Below are 23,851 nucleotides of genomic sequence, written 5' to 3'. Positions count from 1 at the left end.
AAAAGGGCAGAAGAGATGCATCTATTGCAAAATGGACCATTGAACAAGATACAAGTGAACGAGGATCTAACCATCGTAACTTTTATTGTAACTTTACCAAATTTTATTCAATCATCACGCAGATCCATCCAGTCTGTGTCCTGTATTTGCAGAGACTCCTTTGTAAAATAAAGTCTTTTTTGGTTGCAAGCAAAGACTCCAGAAAATAATAGCTAACCCCAAAAAGCTTATTCTTCCTCCTGCGTATGTATACACCTAAGTGTAGACACAGAACTCGAAGAATAAACAAAATTACTGAACCCAACTTCTAATAAAGAAACTTCTGTTTCGTATAAATTTGTTACCTCAATTAGGCATCTGTCATTCGAGCCCACTAGATTCTGTAGTCTTTGAATCAGAATCAAACCACAAGGTAGAATAAAAGAAAGCTATAGCATCTCCAATGTCGAGAAATACAATGAAAAACGTAAAAAAGGTTATACAGGTTTTACCTACCTCAACGCTTTTGACCTCTTAACAAATAACCGATGGAGGTTGGATAAAGGTCTTAAACTCTTACAATAGCTGTCTGAACGGGTAGAAAGACAATATTTTATCCTTCAAATTTTAACAAGTTCCAAATAAAAGAAAACACACATGCCAATGAAACTTAGGGAGAAGACACAAGTTCTACCTCATGAGTTTGCAAAGTTCTCTCAAACTAGTACTGGCGAACCGGACTTCTCGACGCCCTTCTGCGACCAGACCTTCCATGAGGAGAACGAGACCTGCTTCGGTCACGACCATCTCTCCCACTCCTGGGTCTCCTGTCATAATGCTTTCTATGATTTCTACCATGATCTCTGTGTCTGTCCCTATCTCTATCATTATCACGGTATCTCTCTCTATCACTAGAACCACTCCTCCTACTCTCGCTTTCCCTCTCCCTCGGTTTCCTCTTATCATCTGCTTCTTTCCCTCTGACTAGCCTTTCTTCTTCCCTTCCTTTATCTTTAGCAGCCTGCATTTAAAAAAAAAATTATAGATCTTACAAGGAGCAAGGGATTCAAATATTAATTCAGACTTACCTTTTGTTCAGCAAGAAAATCTCGGACCATGCCATAGCCAACATGCTGCTTCCCAGTGACATGAGACTGGGTCCTTTCTACAGCATCATTAGAGACAAGGAATGAACCACAAACATCACACAGTGCCATCTTCTTCTCCTGTACCATCGCTAGCACCTTGTCATTTGGTCGCTGTATCAACATTGCCTTCTCCGTATTAAGCCCTTCCACCTACAAAAATTACAAAAAAGATTTAGTTAAATGTGTCAGATAGAGAGTAACTACAAACAGGAAGGAATCAAGCAGATCACACAATTTTACCCAAAAAAAAAAAACTCAACATCACAAAAGAAGAGTACCTTTCTCATTAGGGCTTCAGCTTCATCCACCTTGCCTTCTTCACCAAGTGCTTCCACTTGCTCAAGAAGGTTCTTAATCTTCTCCTCCAAAACAGAGAGCTGCTCAGCTTTCTCACCAGACAGAGAAGGTGGTGGAGGAGGTTCAAGCTCTTGCGCAAGGCGCTCTTGTCCACGCCTTACCTTCCTGTCAAGATCATTCACCTGTGTAACCAATTCCAAATCTATAAGCATACAGAAGAAACCGATACTAACGAGAAAAGTAATCATTAGGCACCAGCTTCTCGCAGAATTGAACAAGCTCAGCCTCGAACTTAGGAACATACGAATCATGCCTCGGAGAGTTCTCAAAGCTGAAACAATCAAATCCAAAAACACCAAAACTTAAAGACTTATTGAATCGAATCGAATCGAATCAAATCAAATAACAAAAAACGATTCAGATTCGGGAAAAAAATCACGAAATCAAATCAAATCAACACAGTTGGAGATTGTTTTTGAATCGAGAGACTCACCTCTCTTTGAGCTTGGGATCATGAATCCTCGAGCACGCACCGAGATCGCTCTTGGTGTTGACGAAGAGGTCATGAGGGCAAAATCGAACCATGTAGAATGCGCAGACCTCTCTGTCATCCCACTTGATCTCTTTGAATCCTCTCCTCTCTTCGTCCGTCAGATCACGAGCTGCGACAATTCGTTTTCGTTAATTGGCTAATTCAAAACACACAAAATCTACTTTAGATTGATTGATTGATTGCTATTCGTGAAAAACAAAACTCACCTGCGCCCATAAGTTCGTCCAGCAGAGCTCGTTGAGCATCCATGGCGGATTACGAAGAATTCGAATCGAATTCGAGAGAGTGATGATGATTAGGGTTTCGTTCGCCACGAGATTGGCTAAAGGGCGTCGTCGTCGTCTGTCTACCGTTGAATCTATGTATTGGCAGAAACTGAACCAAAATCAATCTAAACCGACTTGAAAACCGGTTTTCAATCGGTCCAAAACTTCAGTCTACACACCCAGATCTGGGCCCACATGTTATGGTCCGTGCAGAAAATATCGCTGCGTATAAACCACGTACGAGCATGATTATTGCTTAGATTCTTAACAAAGCAAAAGTCCTTAATACATATATATATATATATATTAGGGGTGGGCAAAAAACCCAAACCAAATCGAACCGAACTAACCAAACCGAAATTAAACCGAACCAAACCAAACCGTGCTCTTTATGTAACCCAATTGGTTCATGTTTTACTCAACCCAAACGGTTTGGTTTGGTTTGGGTTTAAACCGAACCAAACCGATAATCCCAGTATATATATATAGTAAAAATATATATGATATATATATATATATGTATTAACATATTGTAAATTTTAGTTAAAGTTTCGTTTTTTATTTTTTCATAACTTCCATATCTTTAAAAAAAATTATAAATATGATTCAAATAATACTATTATATGTAAACTCATGTAGCACAAGTTTTTATATTCTCACTCTATCGTTTATGAGTTGATTAGTTTTTAATAAAAGTATAAAACTGATGCTTTCATATTTTATAACCAACCCGAATTACACCGAACTAAATTAGACCATAATAATGTAAACCGAACTAAATCTAAACCAAACCGAACTGAACCGAACCGAATTAAACCCAAACCGAACCCAAACCAAAGCTACTTTGGTTTTAATTGGTTTGAGTTTTATAAAACCCAAATTACCCAAACCAAACCGAACCCAAACCGAACCCGAAACTAAACCGAAATGCCCACCCCTAATATATATATATGTATATGTATATATTATATATACGTATATAATTGTTTTCTAAGAACTTTATGGAAACTGAAACCAAAAGTTCTTTAATTAAGAAACTTTTGGTTTCGGTTTCCGTAAAGTCCTTAAGAGCGACATTATCGCGTTCCTTAGGCTTGTGCCTTAAGGAATATTGGGTCTGAAAATAAATGAAAAAGCTAAAGAATGTATAGAACGTGGTTTAGCTAAGGCATTTTTTGTGTCGTTCCTTTAGGCCAGGTGTCACCTCGTGGTTGCGTGTAGGGCGAAGACCACATATCGTTACCAAATCGATTTCATTTTCTCCCCTTTGCTCTCTCGACGGCGAAATAACCAAAGCTCATCCGATCTCTTCTCTCCAGCCTCGACTTCACCGATCTCTTCTCTTCACCGATCTCTTGTCTTCACCGATCTCTTGTCTTCACCGATCTCCTCTCTTCACCGATCTCTTCTCTTCACTGAGCTCTTCTCTTCACCGATCTCTATAGGCGAAACCGATCTCTTCTCTTCACCGATCTCTTCTCTTCAATCTAAAAGGTAAGCCTCTACTTCTTTCGATTTTGTTATTGTCGTATTATCTCCTCTGCATGTCGTTTTGTTTTATTTTCGGTATCTCCTCTGCATGTCGTTTTGTTTTGTTTCGGTGTTTGTTGCGTGAAAGGAATGTATTCACGAGGAACCGAAAAACCAACAATTGTGCTGGAGGCCGTTGCTTCATATGATCTCTGGATATGGCACGCATTTTTTGGAGCACCAGGTACTATGAACGACATTAATATTCTTGATATATCACCTGTTTTTGATAACATTATTAACGGAATAGCTCCGCAAGTCACTTTCTACGTCAACAGAACGGAGTATAATTTGGCTTACTATCTCACGGATGGTATTTATCCAAAATGGGCTACTTTATTTCAATATGTCCGACTACCACAGGGTCCGAAAAAAGGCTATATGCCAAAAAACAAGAATCTGTGCGAAAAGATGTTGAGCGTGCCTTTGGCGTCCTGCAAGCTAGATTCGCCGTTGTTAAGAATCCTTCTAAATTATGGGATAAAGAAAAATAGGAAATATTATGAAAGCATGCATCATACTCCACAATATGATTGTCGAAAATGAACGAGGTTCATACACTCTGCGTAACATTTCTGAATTTAATCAAAGTGTGGAGCGTTCATATTCCGTCGGACCAGCTTCAAATCTCGGCAATACAAGCAGTCGTCAAACAGAAATGAAGGACAAACAAACCCATCAACAATTAAAAAATAATTTGATTGAAAATATATGGGCTAAATTTGGACATCTTGAAAATAATATATAATCTGATGTTTGTATCTTTTTTTAAATGTCTTCAATGTTTTTATTTTCTTTTTAATGTTTTAATTTCAAGTTTTTGTAATTTATTTTAATTTAAATGTTATCATTTCTAGTTTTTTTTTAATTTTTTTAACTCTGTAATTTTCTTATGTTTTTAATTAAAATATTTTATGTCTTATTTTAAACACTTCTTCATATGATTTTACTTAATAATATTAATAATTAATTTATTAAGAACCAACCTAAAAATACGAGCAATAATCTTCTCTTTTCTTAAAGTTCCTTAACATTGCTCATTAGCTCAAAAATACTATTCCCTCTGTTTCATAATAAGTGTCATTCTGAACTCATTTTCTTGTTACATAAAGAGTGTCATTTTACAATTGCAATGTAAATTATACTAACTTTCAGCTGAAAATTAATTGAAAACTGCATTGATTTTATAAATAATTTTATTTATCTAAAATACTATTGGTCAAAGAGTTATAATTAATTACAACTTACATATATTTCAATAACTTTCTTAATCTGTGTGAAAAATGTCACAACGACACTCTTTAAAAAACAGAGGGAGTAATAAACTATGCTAAGGCACCTTTAACAATAATATTGTTCTAACAAACAATTATATACGCATATATAATATATACATAACTACATATATACATATATGTGTATTAAGAACTTTTGTTAAGGATCTATGCAATAATCATGCTACTTTCTAGCTTCTTCTTCGCCTTGCTACTATATAAATCCTCTCTTCGCTCAAAAAAAAAAAAAATCAAATCGAGTTTTGTTCTCATTTACAAAAAAAATGGCGTCGTCAACATCGCTTAGCTCTGAGGAGACTCGTCTCTTCCCCTCGCACCTTTCGTCCGGCGGTTTCTTCTCGCCTCCTCAGTACCAACGCAGCAGCTAAGAGCTATGAAGAGGGAGATGAAGGCGTCGTCAATATGCTCCATCGCTCTAACCGGACAGTTTCTTCTCAGGTATTCTTCGTCGTCTCATCTACGATTCGTTCAGTTAGATTAAAATGATAATTCATTTTTAATCACAGACGCGTTCGATCGGAGGAGATACTTGAACCAGTATAATTTCAAGGATCAGTGGTGGCAAACGCCGACTCGGGGGGACGCGAAAGAGAGAGACGATGCGTTGCACCTGTCGTTCGATATGCCGGGGCTGAGCAAAGTTGCTATTGAACAGAACACAGTGCTCGTGATCAAAGGCTAAGTTGGGGGTGGTAGTGGTGATGAAGAAGAAGAAGTTGGACGGAAGTTTTCGATCAGGAGAGATTTGCCTGAGAACGTGTACAAGACGGATGAGATAAAGGCGGAGATGAAGAACGGCGTGTTGAAACTCGTTGTTCCCAAGTTGAAAGAGGAGGAGCGTAGCATTGTTCGCCACATCCACGTTGATTAGGAGTTAGTTTGTGGACGTGTGTTTTTTTCAGTTTGTTGCTCCCGCGTAGGAGGCACTCGATGTTATCCAAAAAGATTTTCTTCAAATCCGATTTATACAGTTTATACTATTAAATTGGTTTAAACGGTTCAAAATCGGTTTAAATTGGTTAAATTGATTTAAATTTAATTTTAAATATGCTAAATTAAACAACAATATTATTATATATTTACAAATTTGTCTAGTTTCTTATATTTTGTACATCTAATTTTGATAATTCATTACAATAATTTTATAGTTAAACATAAAAACTAAAATATATCATATAAATGTATAATATATATAAAATAAATCAATAATTTATTAATATCTAGGTTTCACCTATGCCTTTGCTTAGTAGCTACTCCTCTATCAAACGCCTAGTAAGGGCCTAACGATTTTTAGAACATTAGTCATGGGTACACATGAGTGATGCGCATAGTTTATCGTGAAAGCTGTGTAGGTTTATGATCTAGTACAAAGCATAAGCTTTAGTATGTTGTGAGAGCGCATATGTTGCGCATAGTTTGTGGCACTATTATACTTGTTGTTACTTCCATGCAACGTAGCTGTTGAGACCTTGAAGGTACATGATTAAGATTAGTTGTATTCGTTGCCCTTATTTGCAACCATGCCTAACAAAACAGAGGAAATTTCTTTTCTTTTTAAGGTGTGGTGTTGATCACCTTTTCTCATGTCATATAGGAATTCAGGTCTGGATCCAAGCTGGTTGCAAACACGGTCAGATCAGGGTGTTGATGTTGCGTGTCCTTTTGTAGGCTTCAGATTCGTTGGCTGAGGTGGATTCAGATGTTGATGAGGCATCTTGCATCTGCTGAGGAAGGTAATGCTCAGACTGCACTTGATGATGCTTCTTGGGGTCTTTTGCCGCCTTCTCAATTATCAAATTCGTTTATAAATGTTCCTCCTAGTGCTGGTGGGAAGAACAGGTGAGACAGCTTCTGAGAACTGTCTCTCACCAGACAACATTGCAAGTATATAATCCTTGGCAGTTGGCAGTTGGCCCAGACGGTCAGGGAAGTCCTTCCACATGAACCCAACGAACTAAGTTTCCAGGTAAAATATTCGTTGCAGTCAGTATATCTGTTTACTTTGATGAACAATCGTCATTTCTGGTTAAATTGGTAGGTTATTTAGTTTTTTTTTTTGCTGCATTGAAGGAAAGGAAATCATTTGCATATACGTATCTGTGAAGCAGAGTTTTCATCAAGAACCGATGGATTCAATTTGCGTGAATCTAATGGCATTTGTTATTTACTTGTTAACCAATAATATGATATCCTTGTTGGATAAATAATTCTCTGATATTTGCAGAGCCTTGGGGGTCTTTTAAAATATCATGTTGCAGTCTGATGATGTGCTCTGGAAGTAGTAACCAGTCTTATGTGAATGCACTTTTGGACTGATGCTAACTCCACTTGTATGAGAACGTGTAACTTTACAATAAATAAATAAAGAACTTTACTATAGAATGTACTGTCATTGTTCCAAATAGATCTTCTCCGGTGTAATCAAATGCTCAACTGTTTGCAGTCTGACTGTTTGTTTCCTTAAAGATGGGTCATCTCTGTCTACTCTGTTCCAGTTTGATTAGCTTGAGTTTGCTGGTTTCTTGGCTTCTTGGAGCAGAGGAAATATATTATCGGGGAACATTCTTGGTCCAGATGTTTGGTTCTTGAAGCTCTTTTACTTTTTTTTTTTTTTTTTTTTTTTTTTTTTTTTTAAGGAAAATTATTAAATCTTCCCAATTGGGCATCATTACATTTTATAACCAGAATAGAATTAAAGTAAAAGACGGTACAACCATTGGATTGATAGTTCTAAGTCATCGGACACACAGCCAAGTTGTGGGCGCAACTCCGGTTCCTTCCCTCATCACCATCTTTCCGGTTAATCCGGTAAGGGAACTAGTCCCACTCGCCTCCTATCTGATGTAAATGTAGTCTTTGAAGCTCCTAAGGTGACAAGAACACATACCTTCCAAGGAGACGGATCTCCCACATGTCTATGTCGCCAAGAAGAAAAAGCGGATTCGAGATGATTGCTACCATGTTACCAAAATCACTCTTGAAACCTGCAAATATGTCTAACTGAGAGCAACACTACCATCACAAACGCCAAGTAATGGTATCGGGATATGTTGCTCTAAACATTTGGAGCCACCAAAGACCACGTGAGAGCCGTAGACAACACGAACACCACGGGTCATTGCCAAAAGCCGTCCTTGAGAACCAAGGAACGATAAACATATGCTGTTGATGAAGAGTTCGGTGACAATCGAACTCAACCTACGATAAAAATAACACAAGAGGTATCCGGAGGAAGTCGTCACTTCCACAACGAAGACAAGGAAACCAGGCACAAGCAGTGGCCTTAAGAAGAGAGGAAGACCGGACGAGCTTCAATCGACTAAGCCATAGACGACCTATCGATATAGAAGCAGGACGGAGCTTCACGCGAGGCCACCAGAAGACAGGCCACTGTCACACAACAGAACACCTCCTCTGCACGCGCCGCCGAGAAAAGGATACTCCGACACTCCCTTAACCGGAAAAGGAGAGGACCGCCGCATCAAGACGCCTTGAACACGAACCGCAACCTCGCTTTGCCGCTACTCATTTCAGATCAGGATCTGAGAACGAGCTCAAAACCACCGCCATTTGCAACCATCAAGGACAGATCCCGAAGGCTGGAAAACAGATCTGACCCCACGAACCCTAAAATCCGACTCCGTTCCCTTCCTCCACCGAGCCCACCTCGCCGCTGCTCCAGAACAGTCGCACTCCGCCGGATCTGGTCACCTCTCGAGCGGGACTGAGCTTCGACGTCAGTAAACCAACCAGAGACAGCGAGCATATCGATGGGAGGGGAAGAGGAGAGACGAAGCTAATGCAAGAAAAAAGAAGTTCCCTCCGACGATGACTACCGCTCCCACCGGAGCCAACACCGGAGCAATCAACGGCCGTAAAAGTTTGCGAGCAGATAAGTTAGAGAAGGAGAGAGAAGCTTTTTTCCTTGAGAACAAGTATACCAAATCCTAGCTCTTTTACTTTGTAACTAACATGTATTATTTGTTTAGAAACATGCATGATTTGAGCAATTCAAGATGACTTTTTGAAGACAAAATGTCTCGTGGATTGTGTCAAATCTCAAAAAGTGGTGTTACTTAAATCCGTTAAAGAGGCAGACGATAGTCATCGTCAACCTCCTAACGACTCTAGAGGCAGACAAAAACCATTGAGGTAATTAAAGTAATGCCTTCAAAAAGTGCTTTTAAGTTTTTCATACATTATATAATAATAATAAACTAGAAACCATGGACCGTGGTGGTCGGTAAGTTTTGGAGACTGCTCAAAATGAGACAAGAAGTAGTAAATCGCTCGTTTTTCACCGAGGTTTAAATGTCCTTTTCCTTTTGTTTTTATTCTCTCCTCTTTGACTCACCTTTGGCTTTTCCCATGAGCTTTACCAGCACGTTCATCTGGATTGATAAAATAAAAAAGCTTTATTTATTCTGTGTTTTTTTTTCTTGGTTTGGAATTTTTCAAATACTTATGTGTGAACTTTTCACATATTATATAGTGACTACTACTTGCTAAGAGTCCTTACACGTTGAATAATCGTTAAGCCTTGTGAGTGTTGACCGTTTTTCTTTTGTGACACAATGAGCTCAGTTCATGCCGTTTCGGTCCTTCTCTTGTTTCTGCTGTTCTTGCATCTTTCTGATTCTCGCCACCTCGACAACGTTCACATCACAGATTCTCAGTTTTCACTTGACAAGGTTCGTGATTTACACCAGCTTTGAATATTTACTTCTTCCAATTAGCGGAATGTGTCTTTCACCTTTCTCTAAACGGCTTTCTTTATGTTTTCCTGTGGTAGGATCAAAATGGTGTCCCCGGTTTGACATCTAAAGAACCGGTTAGAGTTTCTAGGATTGTTCTGGGCGTAAAGAAGAACCACCATCGTCGGCAGTCGCTCTTATTTGCAGATTATCCAAAGCCGTCCACTCGGCCTCCACGCCATAACTGAAACCTCTCTCTTTTGTTTTTCAACTTTAGAAGTTTTTTTTGTATGTGAGAGAGTAAATAGGTTGTCCGTAATAGTTCCATTGTGGAATATATTTTTTGAAGTATAGATTCATGTAATCAGAGCTGACAAAATCTATCTATTTTCAGTAAGTTTCCCAAAAGAGACGCATCTATTTAGCTACGTCATAAATTTGACGATCTGGTCCATTCAATGTCCAACCAATATTGGTCCATTTACTATCTCTCTATCAGTTTTATTTCCAGTATTTCAGACTATCTTTAATTCTTTACCCTGATTGTCCACGACATGGTCACATACTCACATGGATGATTAGATTGTTACTAATTTTTTTTTTTTGACATCTGTTACTAATCTTTTCTTATGAATATATATATATCCTATAAGAAGGCATAAATGATGTATATAGCCAAAAACAAGATAGTTTAACTAAGTTCAACAATTCATATCTAACATTCAAATTTTATCTTGTCAAGAAACAAAACAATCGAAATCCAACAAAATTTTGGAATAACAAACAAGATTGACACAACACAACTATTATATTAATTAACTGCTTGGGTCATGACAAATTGATGTAGCCTAACAGAAGATATACTTAAATATATTGTTATGATTCATCACACATCAAAGAGGTAGAGACTCAAGAATGAGGTGGATCGAGCCAATCAGTAATGTTATATTTCTAGATTGTGGAATGTGCAACACCACCAAAAAGGCGGAACTCTTGGTTTTGGTGTGGGTTATGTAAGCATGATGGTCATTGGGTATACTAATGTGGTCTTTGAAAGAGACAATGCTACTTCAACCTTGGTTTTAAAAATCGACTCCCTCCCTCGCCATGGCCCTTGGCGAGGTGTATTGTGCTCATCGCATTACCACCGCAAAACCATGTGAAGCACATATGGCGCTCGCTATTAAGAGCATTACTATTAGTTCTAAGAGCATCATTATAGGTTTGTTCTAAGCAAAGCCCTTAAGAAGAAAAACACGGGGACCGAGAAAAAAGAGAATGGGAAAGCCCTTATTTAAGGGCTGCCCTTAATCTCTACTGAACAAAAAAAAAAAAAACACAAAGCCCTTAGTTAAAGGAGAGGGAGAGAGGACACCAATAATGATGGTCTAATGTCCCTCTAGTGACGACCATTGATTCTTTTTAAACCAACTTTGTTTTTACGTATCTAGGTTACTAACCAATTTTGGTTAACTCATAAGCTGTGCCATCTAATATAATCTATCAGCAAAATCTAATCGAGTCTACTATGTTATAGTTATACAACTCCTAATTTTTTCACCAGCTCTTTCTTTTGTTCTTCTTCTTTCCTTTTACTGGTTAGTTCTATGTTCTCGTATACTATATTTTCTTATCAAGCAAAACTTTGAATCACAATGTGGAGTTTCAGGTTTTCTAGTTCTGCTCTGTTAGATTTTACTACTTTTGAATTGTTTTTTTTGTTTTATACTATTTATAGAATTGTTGTTTTGGTTTTCTTTTTACTGTCTTTATCAATGGCATAGCATAACTTAATAGTTAGAAATAGATCATTAGTTCATTCCCATTTTGCATGTGTCTTACACATGGCGATCGACTTGCCTCGCCATGGCGCTTGGCGAGAGTCGAGCACCTTATCGCATTTGTTCGCCACAAGCTATTTAAAACCCAGCTATCAACACCATACTAATAACCTCAAGCTTCAACATTTCAGATACACTTCAAGAGGCTGACAATCTATGTTCATCCCAACCATGTTTGCACAAAGGAAACAATCAACCAACAAATGTGCTGATTTCTTAGCCAGGAAAGCTATCATTTTCAAACTCAATGAAGTTTGTTTCATCATTTTCCTAGTAAGTTTTGTGGTTATGGACTTTTGTAATCGGAAACATATCATATTATGTGTGGGTAAAGCTGTCGCCACTGGTTTTATTAGAACTTTCCTGGATACAAAAATGGATATAAGACCTACTGAAAGACTGAGAACCAAGTAGAAACAAGACTAATGGTTGAGGGCAACTTCCTCTGAGATCTTGATAGTAAATCCAACCTGCTCCTAAGAAACAACTAAATTCTATCAAAGATGATGCAGGTCTGCAAACCTGAGTATGGAGCCGAGATTGCGTTCTTTCCGTAGAGCATTATGAGAATAATTAAGAGAAACAGTTTGGTTCTCAGCAAGAGGATACTAAACATTCGGGGCATACCTTTTTTAATAATTTTTTCATTCTTTGAAGTCTTTAAAAACAAAGTCACGATTATTGTCAAAAAAATGTCTTTATCTGAAGAATTTTAATATTCACTCAGAAAAACAAAATTAATTAAAGGTCGAATACTGGATTTGATGTTTTACAAGATCCAATCTGCACTATGCATGCTCAAATTTTAATTTGAGTGGTGATGCAACGACAATAGTACCAGTAAACTACATGTTATGGTCTAAATTCAATTTATTTGATTGTACAATCTTAATTTATACAGAGATGTCGTTGGATAGTTAGACATAGCAATTCTATCAAAAGATCTTCAAATAATAAGTTTTCTTCACCAAAGAACACATCCTAAAAATGATCAAAAGAGATTTCATTATAAAGTTAAAAAAAAATCTATTTTTATTCTATAGATATATAAATATAAATGATTATTTAAAAATAAACAAGAAAATTATTATTTTGAATAATACATTTTTAATTCAAACTTTTTACATTTTCGATCTTTTATCAAATTTTTATTTTGAAATCCGAGAATTCTTTTTTCAAAATATTTATTTTAAAATTTTAAGTATTTCTTAATTTATTTTAAAAATCTTAATCTGAACCCCCATAACCACACCCCTTAAATTTAAACCTAAAATTTAGATTAGCTAACCTTAAAATATGAAGTAGCAATTATAAAATTGTAAAATGTGCAATAAATAGTAACTAGACAGTATATAATTCTGAGCATTTGACTACGTAGCAGTTAGTTAATCCTAGGTGATAACATTAAATTGTTTAAGTGTAATAATCCGGATTAACGAGGTGTAGATCCATTTTTCAAGGATTATCGAGATTTTCTACATGGGAAACTGCATATATTTCAAATTACTACATTTACATGTGTGGAGTGTGAATTGGAGTGGAGAAGCGTGCATTCGTTCAAACTTGCTCCTTACGTAAAGGTAGGTCATATGTAGAGCTGCATGGGGACTTGATTAATTAATACTCCCCCCGTTTCAATATAGTTGATGTTTTAGAATGATAATTTTGTTTCAAATTAGATGAAGTTTTGAGATTTTAAGGTTAATTTTAATTTTATTGGAAACTGTTCAACCAATTAGATTTTACTGTTTTTTTATTATTGGTTAATTGATTCTAAAATAATTTTTTAAAAATAATTCTTTTTGAAAAATCTAGTTTCTTAATCTTTGTTCACTAATGCAAAACATCAAGTATTATGAAACAGAAGGAGTAAATAGTAAAAATTTCTCCTTCTGTTTTTAAAATATCTATATTCTAAGATTTTCACACATATTAAGAAAGTATATTAAATTTGCATAGTTTTTTGTAATTATCTTTTTCCATAGTTTTAAGTCAATAAAAATCTAATAAGTGCAATTAAGTTTTTTTGAAATTTACAATTATTTAATAAAACATGCATTGAAAATGTAAAAAATAAATCTTTTAGAAACAAAAATTTTCTCTATAATAGATCTTTTAGAAACGGAGGGAGTAAAAACAAAAATTCGTACAGATTCCCTAAGGTATTTTCCAATCTCACTCAATCTTTTACTTAAAATGGAGTAAAATAAATTACAAAGAAAAAAAGTTCAACCTTATTTCATTTCTTATTCTACACTGAAGTTTACTCCATTTATGAAATTTCTTATTATATGATGAAGTTTACTCTATTTATGAAATAACCTATTTTTGTTTATTCATTATTCCATTATAAATGAGAAATAAAATAGCTAAATAGGATTAAAATATTTGTACTCTAAATTTTATTTTATTCAGTTTTGAAGAAAAAATTGAAGTTTTATATTAGAGATGTTCTCAACATATTTTCAGAGTTGTTTCACACGTTTTCCTAGGATCTAATTAACTTTTTGTATAGTTTAGTCAAACAAATCAAATCGTTATTCCCGCTTGAGATTTTATAATGTACCATATGAAGTATTTTAGTAAACGTTAAACATGCTTCGATCACAATCTATCAACTTGTAATTTTTATACTTTACATGGGTTTGTAAAATTAACATTTGAATATACATAGCTATTATCTTCTCTGACGTGAAAACCCGGGAAGTTATGAAGTAAGAACTATTATAGTCGACGTGTGGTTAATGTTATGACTTATGTTTGAAAGATCCAATATTAGAAAGAAAAAAATTAAAAAATAAGATAATAGTCAGTATTTAAGAAGGCCCATGCCATGTTTGCATGATGCCATTGACGTGAATAAGATCAGAGTTCTCGAGTTTCAAATTGGCTGATAACGCCATATAAAGAGAAGGTTTGTTTTTGTTTTTACAGACAGACAATATCAATATGTCAATATTCATGCCATGACTCTATTATGCTGAGCGTTTAACTAACTAGATAATTTTACTCTATTGCTAATTTGCTGTCTGATGACTTATTTGATTTCAGGAAAACTAAGAGACAACTAAATATGAGTATGTGGTCTGATCTCAGCGACAAATTAGACGAGAAGGTTTTGGAAGACTTGACGTCTAATGTGAAGCAAATACAAGACGATGTATTAAGGGAGATACTCACACTTAATGCTAACACTGAGTGTCTTAGGCCTTTTCTCAATGGGAGTTCTGATAAAGATGCTTTTAAAAAGAATGTTCCCGTGACGACCTACGACGATGTGAAGCTTTTCATCGATCGTGTCGCAAATGGAGAGCCCTTTGATGTAATTTCAGGCACACCTATTACCGGATTCTCACTAAGGTATACACTTTAAGTCTCTTCAATTAGTTTGTTTTTCCCTTATTGATTACTACTAGGTAGATACCCGCGCTACGCTGCGGATAGGGATGTCAAAATGGATCATGACCCATGGGTTGATCCAACCCAAACTGACCCATTAACCCAAATGAATTGTTTATTTTTGATCCAATGGGTTGATGGATTAACGAGTTAACGGGTTAACAGGTTAATGAGTTAACAAGTTAATGGGTTAACAAGTTAAATAGGTCTATTGGGTTGGGTCAACTCTAACCCATTTAGTTTTTTAATTAAAAATGGTCAAAATCACAAAAACACATTTTCCCACAAAAACCGGAAAAACATAATTTCTCGCCAAAACCGAAAATGTAATTTCCCACCAAAATCGTAAAAAAAAAAACAATTTCCCGCTAAAACCGGAAAAACGTAATTTTTCCGTCAAATTCGTAAAACGTAATTTCCCGCCAAAACCGGAAAAACGCAATTTTCCGCCAAAACCGGAAAACGTAATTTTCCGCAAAAATGGAAAACAATATTTTCGCCGAAAACACAATTTCCCGCCAAAACCGGAAAACGCAATTTCCCGTCAAAATCGGGAAAATGCAATTTCCCGTCAAAACCGGAAAACGCAATTTCCCGCCAAAATTGGAAAAACGCAATTTCCGCCAAAACCGGAAAAATTTCCCGCCAAAACCAGAAAACGCAATTTCCCGGCAAAACCGGAAAAACGCAATTTCCCGCCAAAACCGGAAAATGCAATTTCCCATCAAAATCGGAAAAACGCAATTTCCCGCCAAAACCGGAAAAACGCAATTTCCCGCCAAAACCGGAAAAACGCAATTTCCCGCCAAATTGGAAAACGCAATTTCCCGCCAAACCGGAAAAATGCAATTTCCCGTTAAAACGAAAACCTAATTTTTTGCCAAAATTGGAAAAACGTAATTTTCTACCGAAACCGAAAAACGCAATTTTTCGCAAAAACCAGAAAAATAAAATTTTCAATTCGATCAACTTGGTCTTAATTTAATTTATGTCTCAATTCGATCAACTTGGTCTTAATTTAAAAATGGTTCATTATAAAGATGTTGGGTTCATGGATCAACCATTAATCCATCTGACCCATTTAATTTAATGGGTCATGGATCAACCCAACCTATTTAATAAATAGATTGGATTGACCTATGACCCATTAATAGTCAATCCATTTGGGTTATGGGTTGGATTGACCAATTTGACCCATTTTGACACCCCTAACTGCGGGTAATTGTTTTATAGATATATTTTTGTTTTACTGATATAATGTATACAATCATTAGTTTTAATTTAAGGAAATCATTATCTAAATAGATAATGAAATTTTTACTTCCAGTTGTAGGAGTTTTTTTGTGTGTTTTTCTAGTTCTAGGAGTTGTAAACTTGATAATAGGACTATTTTAGATAAAATAAACAAATTTGAAATAATTTAGAACTGCTGTAAACTTGTTCTCTATGTTGTATATTTAACTAATTCACTTTTTATGTGTTATATAACATAATTCTTATATTTTAAATTGTTCTGTTTAATTTATATAAAATTATTTTATAACAGTTTAAAAGACAAAGATTGATAAAAAAGAACACTTATTATTTTCTTCTGTATAGCACAAAACGGTTTTAGAAAGATAATGGATTCTGAATAAACCAAGGGCTGATGAACAAGATGAGATGTCACCTAAGTCTATTAGAGTCGTAAAACAAGCAGTAGTCTTAACCTGAACCTTAAAAAAAATAGAGAGGAATGAAAATCTGAGTATGCCGGTTCCAAGTTTCATTGGTATGCCCATAATCACACATTGTGTGACTTGCTCTATCTTTCCCGCTAATTGCAGCACTAAATAATGATCTGCAGTTCTCTCTCAAAAGAAGCCTGCATCAGCACACTTTTTTCCATCTTCTGTATCCCAAAACTTCAATAATTTCTCCTCAATTGAAATGTGATATCAATGCACAATCAGCTGCAACATACCCTTCCTATGAATTGATCAACAAATTGAATCTTTACAAGTTAAGAGCTTGTGCTTAAAACAGAGAGAATGATCTTTCACTAAACCACTGTTCAGCAGCAATATTTCATTCTTTATGCAAGGATGATAATCCTGAAACCAGGCCAAACCATGAACTAAGTTGTTCGATTGTTCTAATCTACAAGACCTTTGCTGTCACTTCAAGTGATTTATGGTAGGTTTCATTTTCTGGTTTCTGCAAAGATGCAACAAGTATTCAAAAACAAAATGCTAAAAATAAACAGTATTTTAACCATTGATTTCAAATGGAAAAGCAAATGACTTCATCCACAGCAAGTTTAAAGAAGCGAGAAACTAAGTCAAAGCTGTATTTAGATTCAGTCTCTTCAGGAGCCAAAAACGCAAGAGTGGTAATGGCCTATACGATTACGAACACTAAACACACATGTTATAACCAATCCATTAGATCACATCATATTTTTTCAAATCTTAAAAACTAACTCGTCTGAGACCAAAGTTAGAAACAGGTATTGATTAACTCGTCTAAGACCAAAGTTAGAAACATTTATTGATATAATCTTGAAACGCTGATCCTCTCTCTTAGCGGCACCAAGCTGAGCCGTATCTGCATCTTCTGTCTGTTTAGGATTAGACAGGTTGATCGCCATAGCTAACATGGCTTGATACTTCTCCTCCATCGTCAAATTGAAACCAACACCATCCACAGTCACCGCTAGATCACGTCCGTGTTACCAAAATCTGGGCTCTAGCTAGAGCTACGAATAGGGACGAGATCGATCATTGGTCTAGTCGTCTAACCTGTGATGGACTGATGGTCTCGGAATCCGCCACCGACGCCACTACTTCCTCCGATGTAGAGTTTAGAAAGGATGCTTCATCTTCGGAACTGATCTATCTCTCTCTCTCTAACAGTCTCTAGTTTATCTCTTCAGTTCGTGATAGAGAAATCAACGAAGAAGAAAACGTAAAGCATCAAGGCAATGACATGGAGAAACAAAATGTTTTGATTGGTTTGTATGTTTTTTTCAGTTATTGACATGTCTATTTCTAATGCTTTTAAAAATCTGATGTGTCAACACCAAGAAACACACTTGCTTCATTATTGTGTTGATTTGATCGAAATTATTGCTATAAAATTGTTTTTTTTTTGTTCTATTGTAGTTCCGGAACTTCCGGAGGAATACGGAAGAGGTTTCCATGTACCAAGAAATACTTGGAAAACTTGAACTTCATCTATCGTTACCGCTCACTCGTTATAAGCAAGTAATGATTAAAAAATGTTTTTTTTTTAATTTTGTTTTAGTAAAACAATTGTGTATTTGTAAAGTAATGATCAGAGTCTCTTTTTGTTTCATAGACATTTTGATGGTCTTGAGCATGGAAAGGGAATGGTGTTTAACTTCTGTGTTCCAGAGCTTACAACTCCCTCTGGGTTGCCAGTTTCAGCTGCCACGACGCTCTTCTTCAAGAGTGATTACTTCAAGAACCGACCATCATATTGGAATTGGTCATTCACAAGTCCTGATGAAGTCATATTGTGTTCAGACAACAAACAGAGTATGTATTGTCATCTTCTCTGTGGAATAGTTCAAAGAGACGAGGTTGTGAAGGTTGGTACAGCCTTTGTTTCTACATTGCTCCGTGTAATTACTTTTCTTGAAAAACATTGGAAAGAAATTTGCACTAATATTCGTTATGGTCGCCTTAGCGAGTGGATCACTGATGTAAGTTGTAGGGACTCCGTTTCAAAGATCCTTGGAGAACCTAATCCTGAATTGGCTGATCTCATAGAAAATGAATGCGACCAAAAGTCATGGGAAGGTATAATTCAAAGACTTTGGCCTAAAACCAAATTCATTGAAAGCATTGCAACTGGTCAAATGGCTCAACACATCCCAACGTTAGAGTTTTACTCTAACAAGCTACCTTTGATTTCGTCGAGTTATGTTTCTTCGGAAACGATGTTTGGGATTAATATGAATCCTCTATGCAAACCACAAGATGTGTCATACACGTTTATGCCCCACTTCTCATATTTCGAGTTTCTACTTGTTGATGCTGATGAAGAAGTCGAAATTGTTGATCTTGTGGATGTCAAACTAGGGTGCCATTACGAGCCTTTGGTCACAAATCACTCCGGTGAGTTAAACTTTTTACACACAAAAAGTTGCATATATGTATTCTCAACTAATCGTTTGGTATTTATTTTTTTGTTAGGCATACGCCGATATAAGATGGGTGATATTGTACAAGTGACTGGATTTTACAATAGTGCACCAGAGTTTAGATTTGCCCGTAGAGGAAATTTGGTTCTAAGTGTTCATATGGAGACAACTACGGATCAAGATCTTTTAAATGCGGTGACACATGCAAAGATGGTTCTTGAATCGTCAAATTTGATGTTGTTGGACTTCACAAGCTATGCTGATATTTCTACTACTCCAGGTCATTATGTTCTTTACTGGGAACTCAAAGGAAAATATAACAATGACATTGCTGAAATTGATAACAAGGTTTTAGTAGAATGTTGTTACGTGGTGGAGGAATCCCTGGAGAATTTTTACAAAGAATATAGGAGAAACGGATGGATTGGAGCTCTAGAGATAAGAGTGGTGTACCCAGGAACTTTTGATTCTCTCATGGAGTTTTTCATCAGTCAAGGTGCTTCTTCAACTCAATACAAGACACCCATTTGCATCAAATCTACAGAGGCCATAGCAATCTTAGAAGAAAAGGTTCATGCTCGATTCTTTACCGAAAAGTCCCTTTCTTTGAAGTTTTCATCTTAATATTCATATTTGTATGCATTTGAAGCAAAAATTCGCAAATAAGAGGAGACAAAAACTCAAGCTTTTCAATCTTTGTTTTTAAGTTAATCTTTACTTGAAGATATGCAATTTGGTTTTTACTAGTGTGGCTGTGTACTATTTTCTCTAATGCTACTTTCAAGGATTAATGTCCTTGCCAACCACCTTTTTGAGATGAAAAAAAAAAATTGTTGAGCATGGAGCCTGCTGCTGCTTTATTCAGAAAATCATAAAAGTTAGGCCCCACGATTGTACAAAGGAAAAGAAATGAAGAAAGTAGAAATTATATTTGAAAATTAAGCGATCTGGTACCTTGCTTGCTCGAATCTCTCTTTTGTAACTATAGCGGATTGCTATTGATCTAGACGTAGGATCCTGCAACTCCAGATAAAATCACTCTGGATTTTGAACAAAATAAACAAGATTTCCATTAAGCGAGACCTTGAATGGATCGACTTATATGTAGATCGTTACTTCAAAATCTTGTTTATTTTGTTTATAAGTTGGACACACATCATTGCGGAGACATCATTGCAATAAGAAGACTCAAAAGCTGTTTCAGATTAAGATAAGGAAGTAGTATCCAAGTTGTACGTAAAAGGAACGGAAGAACTGTGTAGTTGAAATCGTCGTGTATGAAAATTTCTTTAATATCATAATTCAATCTCGATTGTTAGTAATATTGGACTAAGATTAAACGAAAACTATGTTGTAAGTTGTCATTATATGATTATGTCGGTGATATCTAAGCCCTTGTCATTCAGCATTTCTTCTTGGTATTTCTACACATTGTTTGGTTTTATAATTTGGTACCAATCTAGATACCAAAATCTAATTAAGATCTAAATGTATATAGCGCTCTATAATTGTTGGTTACAGTACTCTCATTCACTATATATGATTAAATATTGGAGAAAATATATAAAGAGAAGATGATTAATAAGGTAATATTATCATATCTTAAACATAACTAAGACACAATAAGAAGCAAAAGATTACAAAGTAACATGGCAAACTTTTCAACGACCAAATAAAAACCAGACAAACTAGGACACGCTGAGGTCAACGTAGATAGACCCTCTTTTATTTATGCTAGACCATACTGTTCATCTTCACGATTATATATGAGTTCCCACTTCACTTGACGCTGCAACATTACAAACGACCAAGACAGTAAGTTAGGCTCATTAAGAAAGAAGTCAGGGTCTATCTACATCGAGTAATTAATCACGTAAAAAAATAAAACAAAAAAATTTAGCCAAAAAAAAAGGAATGTGAAATTGCACTACACAAAAAGAGAACAACAAGCTTACGTGTCGCAGTTAGTGTTCATGGAGATGGGATAGGGAATGCTAACACGGCACTTTCCAGGAAGGCTAGAGGCTAGACTTGGATTGATGCCCTTTGCAGCGGCCTTTAGGCATTTACATGCTTGTTGGCGGTCCGGTGTGGTTTTAGCCATACTGTTCAATTTTGAAACTCCGGCGCAGCATGGAGCTGGCACCGCCCCGCCGTTCACTAGGTAGCCGGCACATGGAGCCAAGCTACTCCCCACTGTGCCACATGAGATTGCTGCATCAACTGATGCAACTATGCACACCGTCAAAACAAGGCATGTGAAGAACTTCAGAGCCGAAGCCATTGTCTTTTGCTTTTTTTTTTGTGAGAAGAAGATAAGAAGGAGACTTTAGTTGCTTTGTGTTTCTAAGCTTGTGTTTTGCTGTTGGATGTGAGAAAAGTGTGAGTTGATGATGGGTTATATAGGGATTTCAGATGGGGGAAAAGGATGACTAACTACAATATGTTAGACTGTTATTAGTTGGATTTGCATTTAATTCATTTCATTCCTTCTAGTAGTTTTGTCTACTGACGAGAAGAATTTGTTTCTTTTTCACAGTTTTTATGTACATGTATATTAGTCTATCAGAGACTTTTTTTATCAACATCTGCCAGGGGTTACGTACGTAAATATCTGATATTATACTTTTGAGAATTTATTAGTTTGTAAAACTTTGGTCATTTTTAGAAAACAGTAGGTTTAAGCGATATTACAAGATTTACAGTAATCGTATATTCATATTTATTTATTTTCTGTCTTAACATTGACAAAAAAAGTTTTTAAAAAGATATATAGCGATATAGTAAAATTATAAATAAAGAAAATGCAAAAATTGTAAATTACATTAAATAATTATTTTGGCTTCGCATAATAAGTCAATAATTTATCAACTATTCGTAGTTCGTACTGTGCGAATTAAATTTGAATACCGTCCAATTAAATAGAGTGTCTAGCAGACGGACACGCGTATCCAACAGCAAACATCAGGACTCTCTCCCAACTAGCCCCATCACATTCTCCAATTACATTTCGCCACCTTTATGTTTTCCCACTAATTAACTAAGAAAAAACTAGAACGATATATGGCCATTAGATAGTACTATACCGACAAAACAATTTTGCCCAATTTTTTTTTTAAAGATATTCTCTCTATTTTATAATATTTATCGTTCTAGATTTATTCACATATATTAAAAAAATATCTAATTTTACATATTTTCAAAATAAAAATACTATTATCAATACACCTAACCATATATCAACCAATAAAAAAATAAAATAAAAAATATTGTTAATAAATTTTGCATTAAAAATTGAAAACGACACTTATTTTAAAACGAAAATTCTACTATAAAATGACAAATAGTTCAAAACGGAGAAAGTACAACACATATACTAAGCTATGGACCCAAGTTGTTTTGCCCGAAAACGTAAAATAATAAAAACTATATTCTACCTGCATCACAGAAGAAAAATTATACAACCTTGAAGAGTTTTTACTTTACGCATCAATATCGTTTCCCATCATACAGCGGGAAAATAGGTTTGGTTCTCCAAGCATCTCTATTCGGTAAATCTATCGCTCTCAAGATAGTCTTCTACTTATAAGTTAATTGTGCAAATTATGGTTGAAAATGTCAATCGCTAAATAATTAACGGAAAATTTCTACCAATAAACATAGTCACAGTTTTATGCTAAATTTAGGTATAACAACATATTTAATTATTTGCAATCAACAGATTTGTTTTTTTTAATTGTACATAAAGTACTTCAAATTAAAGCTAGTATGTGCACAATCTTTTGATCACATAAGTTTTTTTTTTAAACCTTGTGATCATAAACATAGGTTCACAAAACAGATAAACTGATACATAAATTCAAGTTGATACACAAAGTCACACATAATGTCGTTCAAATATACACACTAAACAAATATTGTTATTTTAAACAGTTAATTTTTTTAATATTTAAATGCCAAATAAATCGTATTTTATGCTGTTTAGTTTTGAATTATTATATCTTTTTAAAAAAAAAATAAATGCACCAATGCCTAATGACCATATACTAGAGTTAAGTCGAGGAATCCGCCAAAAGTATCCAAATAAGCCACTTTTTCACCACATTTTAATTGATGATGTCCGAAATCTAAATGGCGAAACTCACAGCCGTAATTCTTTTACTACCAACCATAAACGCCCGATTATATAATATTATTTTATGATTATATAAATTATTTGATCGCCTGTTTTTATTAAAAATATGATGGAAAATGAAAATACAATAGTTAGAAATTATTAGTGATTAATAGGCCTGAGCATTCGCGGTCCCGATCAGATTTTGGTTTTGTTCAATCGGGTTTCAGTTTTTCGAGTTTATCAAAATCAGTCACATTTGGTTATATTAAAGTTCGGTTCGGGATCGGTTCATGTTATATCGGGTTCGGGTCGAAGTTAGTAAATCTTCAAAAAAATCGTTATAACTCGATGTATTTTCAGGTTCAGATCTCAATCAGTTATTCGGTTTAAAATACCTAACTATATCTCGATCCGCACAACCGTGCGGATATTTATTTTCAAGTTTATATATATATATATTGTTTTTATATAATTAGTATATATTTTGAAGGTTACTTATATATTTAAATGTGTATATAATTTTTTAAATACAATAATTTTATTTTTTTATGCTCCAAATTAATTAATTATTTCAAATAATAACAT

At 35.2% G+C, this 23,851-nt stretch overlaps 4 protein-coding genes across 6 annotated transcripts; 2 read left to right on the top strand and 2 right to left on the bottom strand.

The window, feature by feature from the left end:
- Positions 1-413: 413 nt before the first annotated feature.
- LOC130500273 (uncharacterized) lies at positions 414-2,347 on the bottom strand. Of its 2 annotated transcripts, XM_056995091.1 has the most exons (7): positions 2,184-2,347; positions 1,918-2,086; positions 1,680-1,755; positions 1,406-1,606; positions 1,068-1,277; positions 674-1,000; positions 414-568 (listed from the first exon to the last, which is right to left on the bottom strand). In XM_056995091.1, the coding sequence occupies exons 1-6, from the start codon at positions 2,224-2,226 to the stop codon at positions 701-703; spliced, it is 999 nt and encodes a 332-aa protein (XP_056851071.1). In that variant the 5' UTR covers positions 2,227-2,347; the 3' UTR covers positions 414-568; positions 674-700. The 2 variants fall into 2 exon arrangements, with proteins under 2 accessions (XP_056851071.1, XP_056851070.1); XM_056995090.1 differs by having other exon boundaries at positions 414-1,000.
- A 7,223-nt stretch (positions 2,348-9,570) lies between these two features.
- LOC108846969 (protein GOLVEN 10-like) lies at positions 9,571-10,127 on the top strand. The gene is made up of 2 exons (XM_056995093.1): positions 9,571-9,759; positions 9,861-10,127. Exons 1-2 carry the CDS (start codon positions 9,643-9,645, stop codon positions 10,008-10,010), a joined length of 267 nt encoding a protein of 88 aa, XP_056851073.1. The 5' UTR covers positions 9,571-9,642; the 3' UTR covers positions 10,011-10,127.
- Positions 10,128-14,676: 4,549 nt separating this feature from the next.
- On the top strand, positions 14,677-20,480 carry LOC130500272 (4-substituted benzoates-glutamate ligase GH3.12-like). 2 transcript variants are annotated; one of them, XM_056995089.1, is made up of 5 exons: positions 14,677-14,963; positions 18,146-18,247; positions 18,342-18,803; positions 18,939-19,123; positions 19,202-20,480. In XM_056995089.1, the coding sequence occupies exons 1-5, from the start codon at positions 14,677-14,679 to the stop codon at positions 19,771-19,773; spliced, it is 1,608 nt and encodes a 535-aa protein (XP_056851069.1). In that variant the 3' UTR covers positions 19,774-20,480. The 2 variants fall into 2 exon arrangements, with proteins under 2 accessions (XP_056851069.1, XP_056851068.1); XM_056995088.1 differs by having other exon boundaries at positions 18,342-19,123.
- Positions 20,481-20,713: 233 nt separating this feature from the next.
- LOC130500274 (non-specific lipid-transfer protein 4-like) lies at positions 20,714-21,534 on the bottom strand. Its single transcript, XM_056995092.1, has 2 exons — positions 21,105-21,534; positions 20,714-20,938 (listed from the first exon to the last, which is right to left on the bottom strand). Exons 1-2 carry the CDS (start codon positions 21,431-21,433, stop codon positions 20,929-20,931), a joined length of 339 nt encoding a protein of 112 aa, XP_056851072.1. The 5' UTR covers positions 21,434-21,534; the 3' UTR covers positions 20,714-20,928.
- Between the last annotated feature and the right edge of the window lie 2,317 nt (positions 21,535-23,851).

This window comes from Raphanus sativus, chromosome 9 (genome assembly GCF_000801105.2).
Source record: "Raphanus sativus cultivar WK10039 chromosome 9, ASM80110v3, whole genome shotgun sequence".
Lineage (NCBI taxonomy): Eukaryota > Viridiplantae > Streptophyta > Magnoliopsida > Brassicales > Brassicaceae > Raphanus > Raphanus sativus.
The sequence above is the reverse complement of the archived record's forward strand: the minus strand, read 5'-3'. Positions and strand labels throughout refer to the sequence as shown.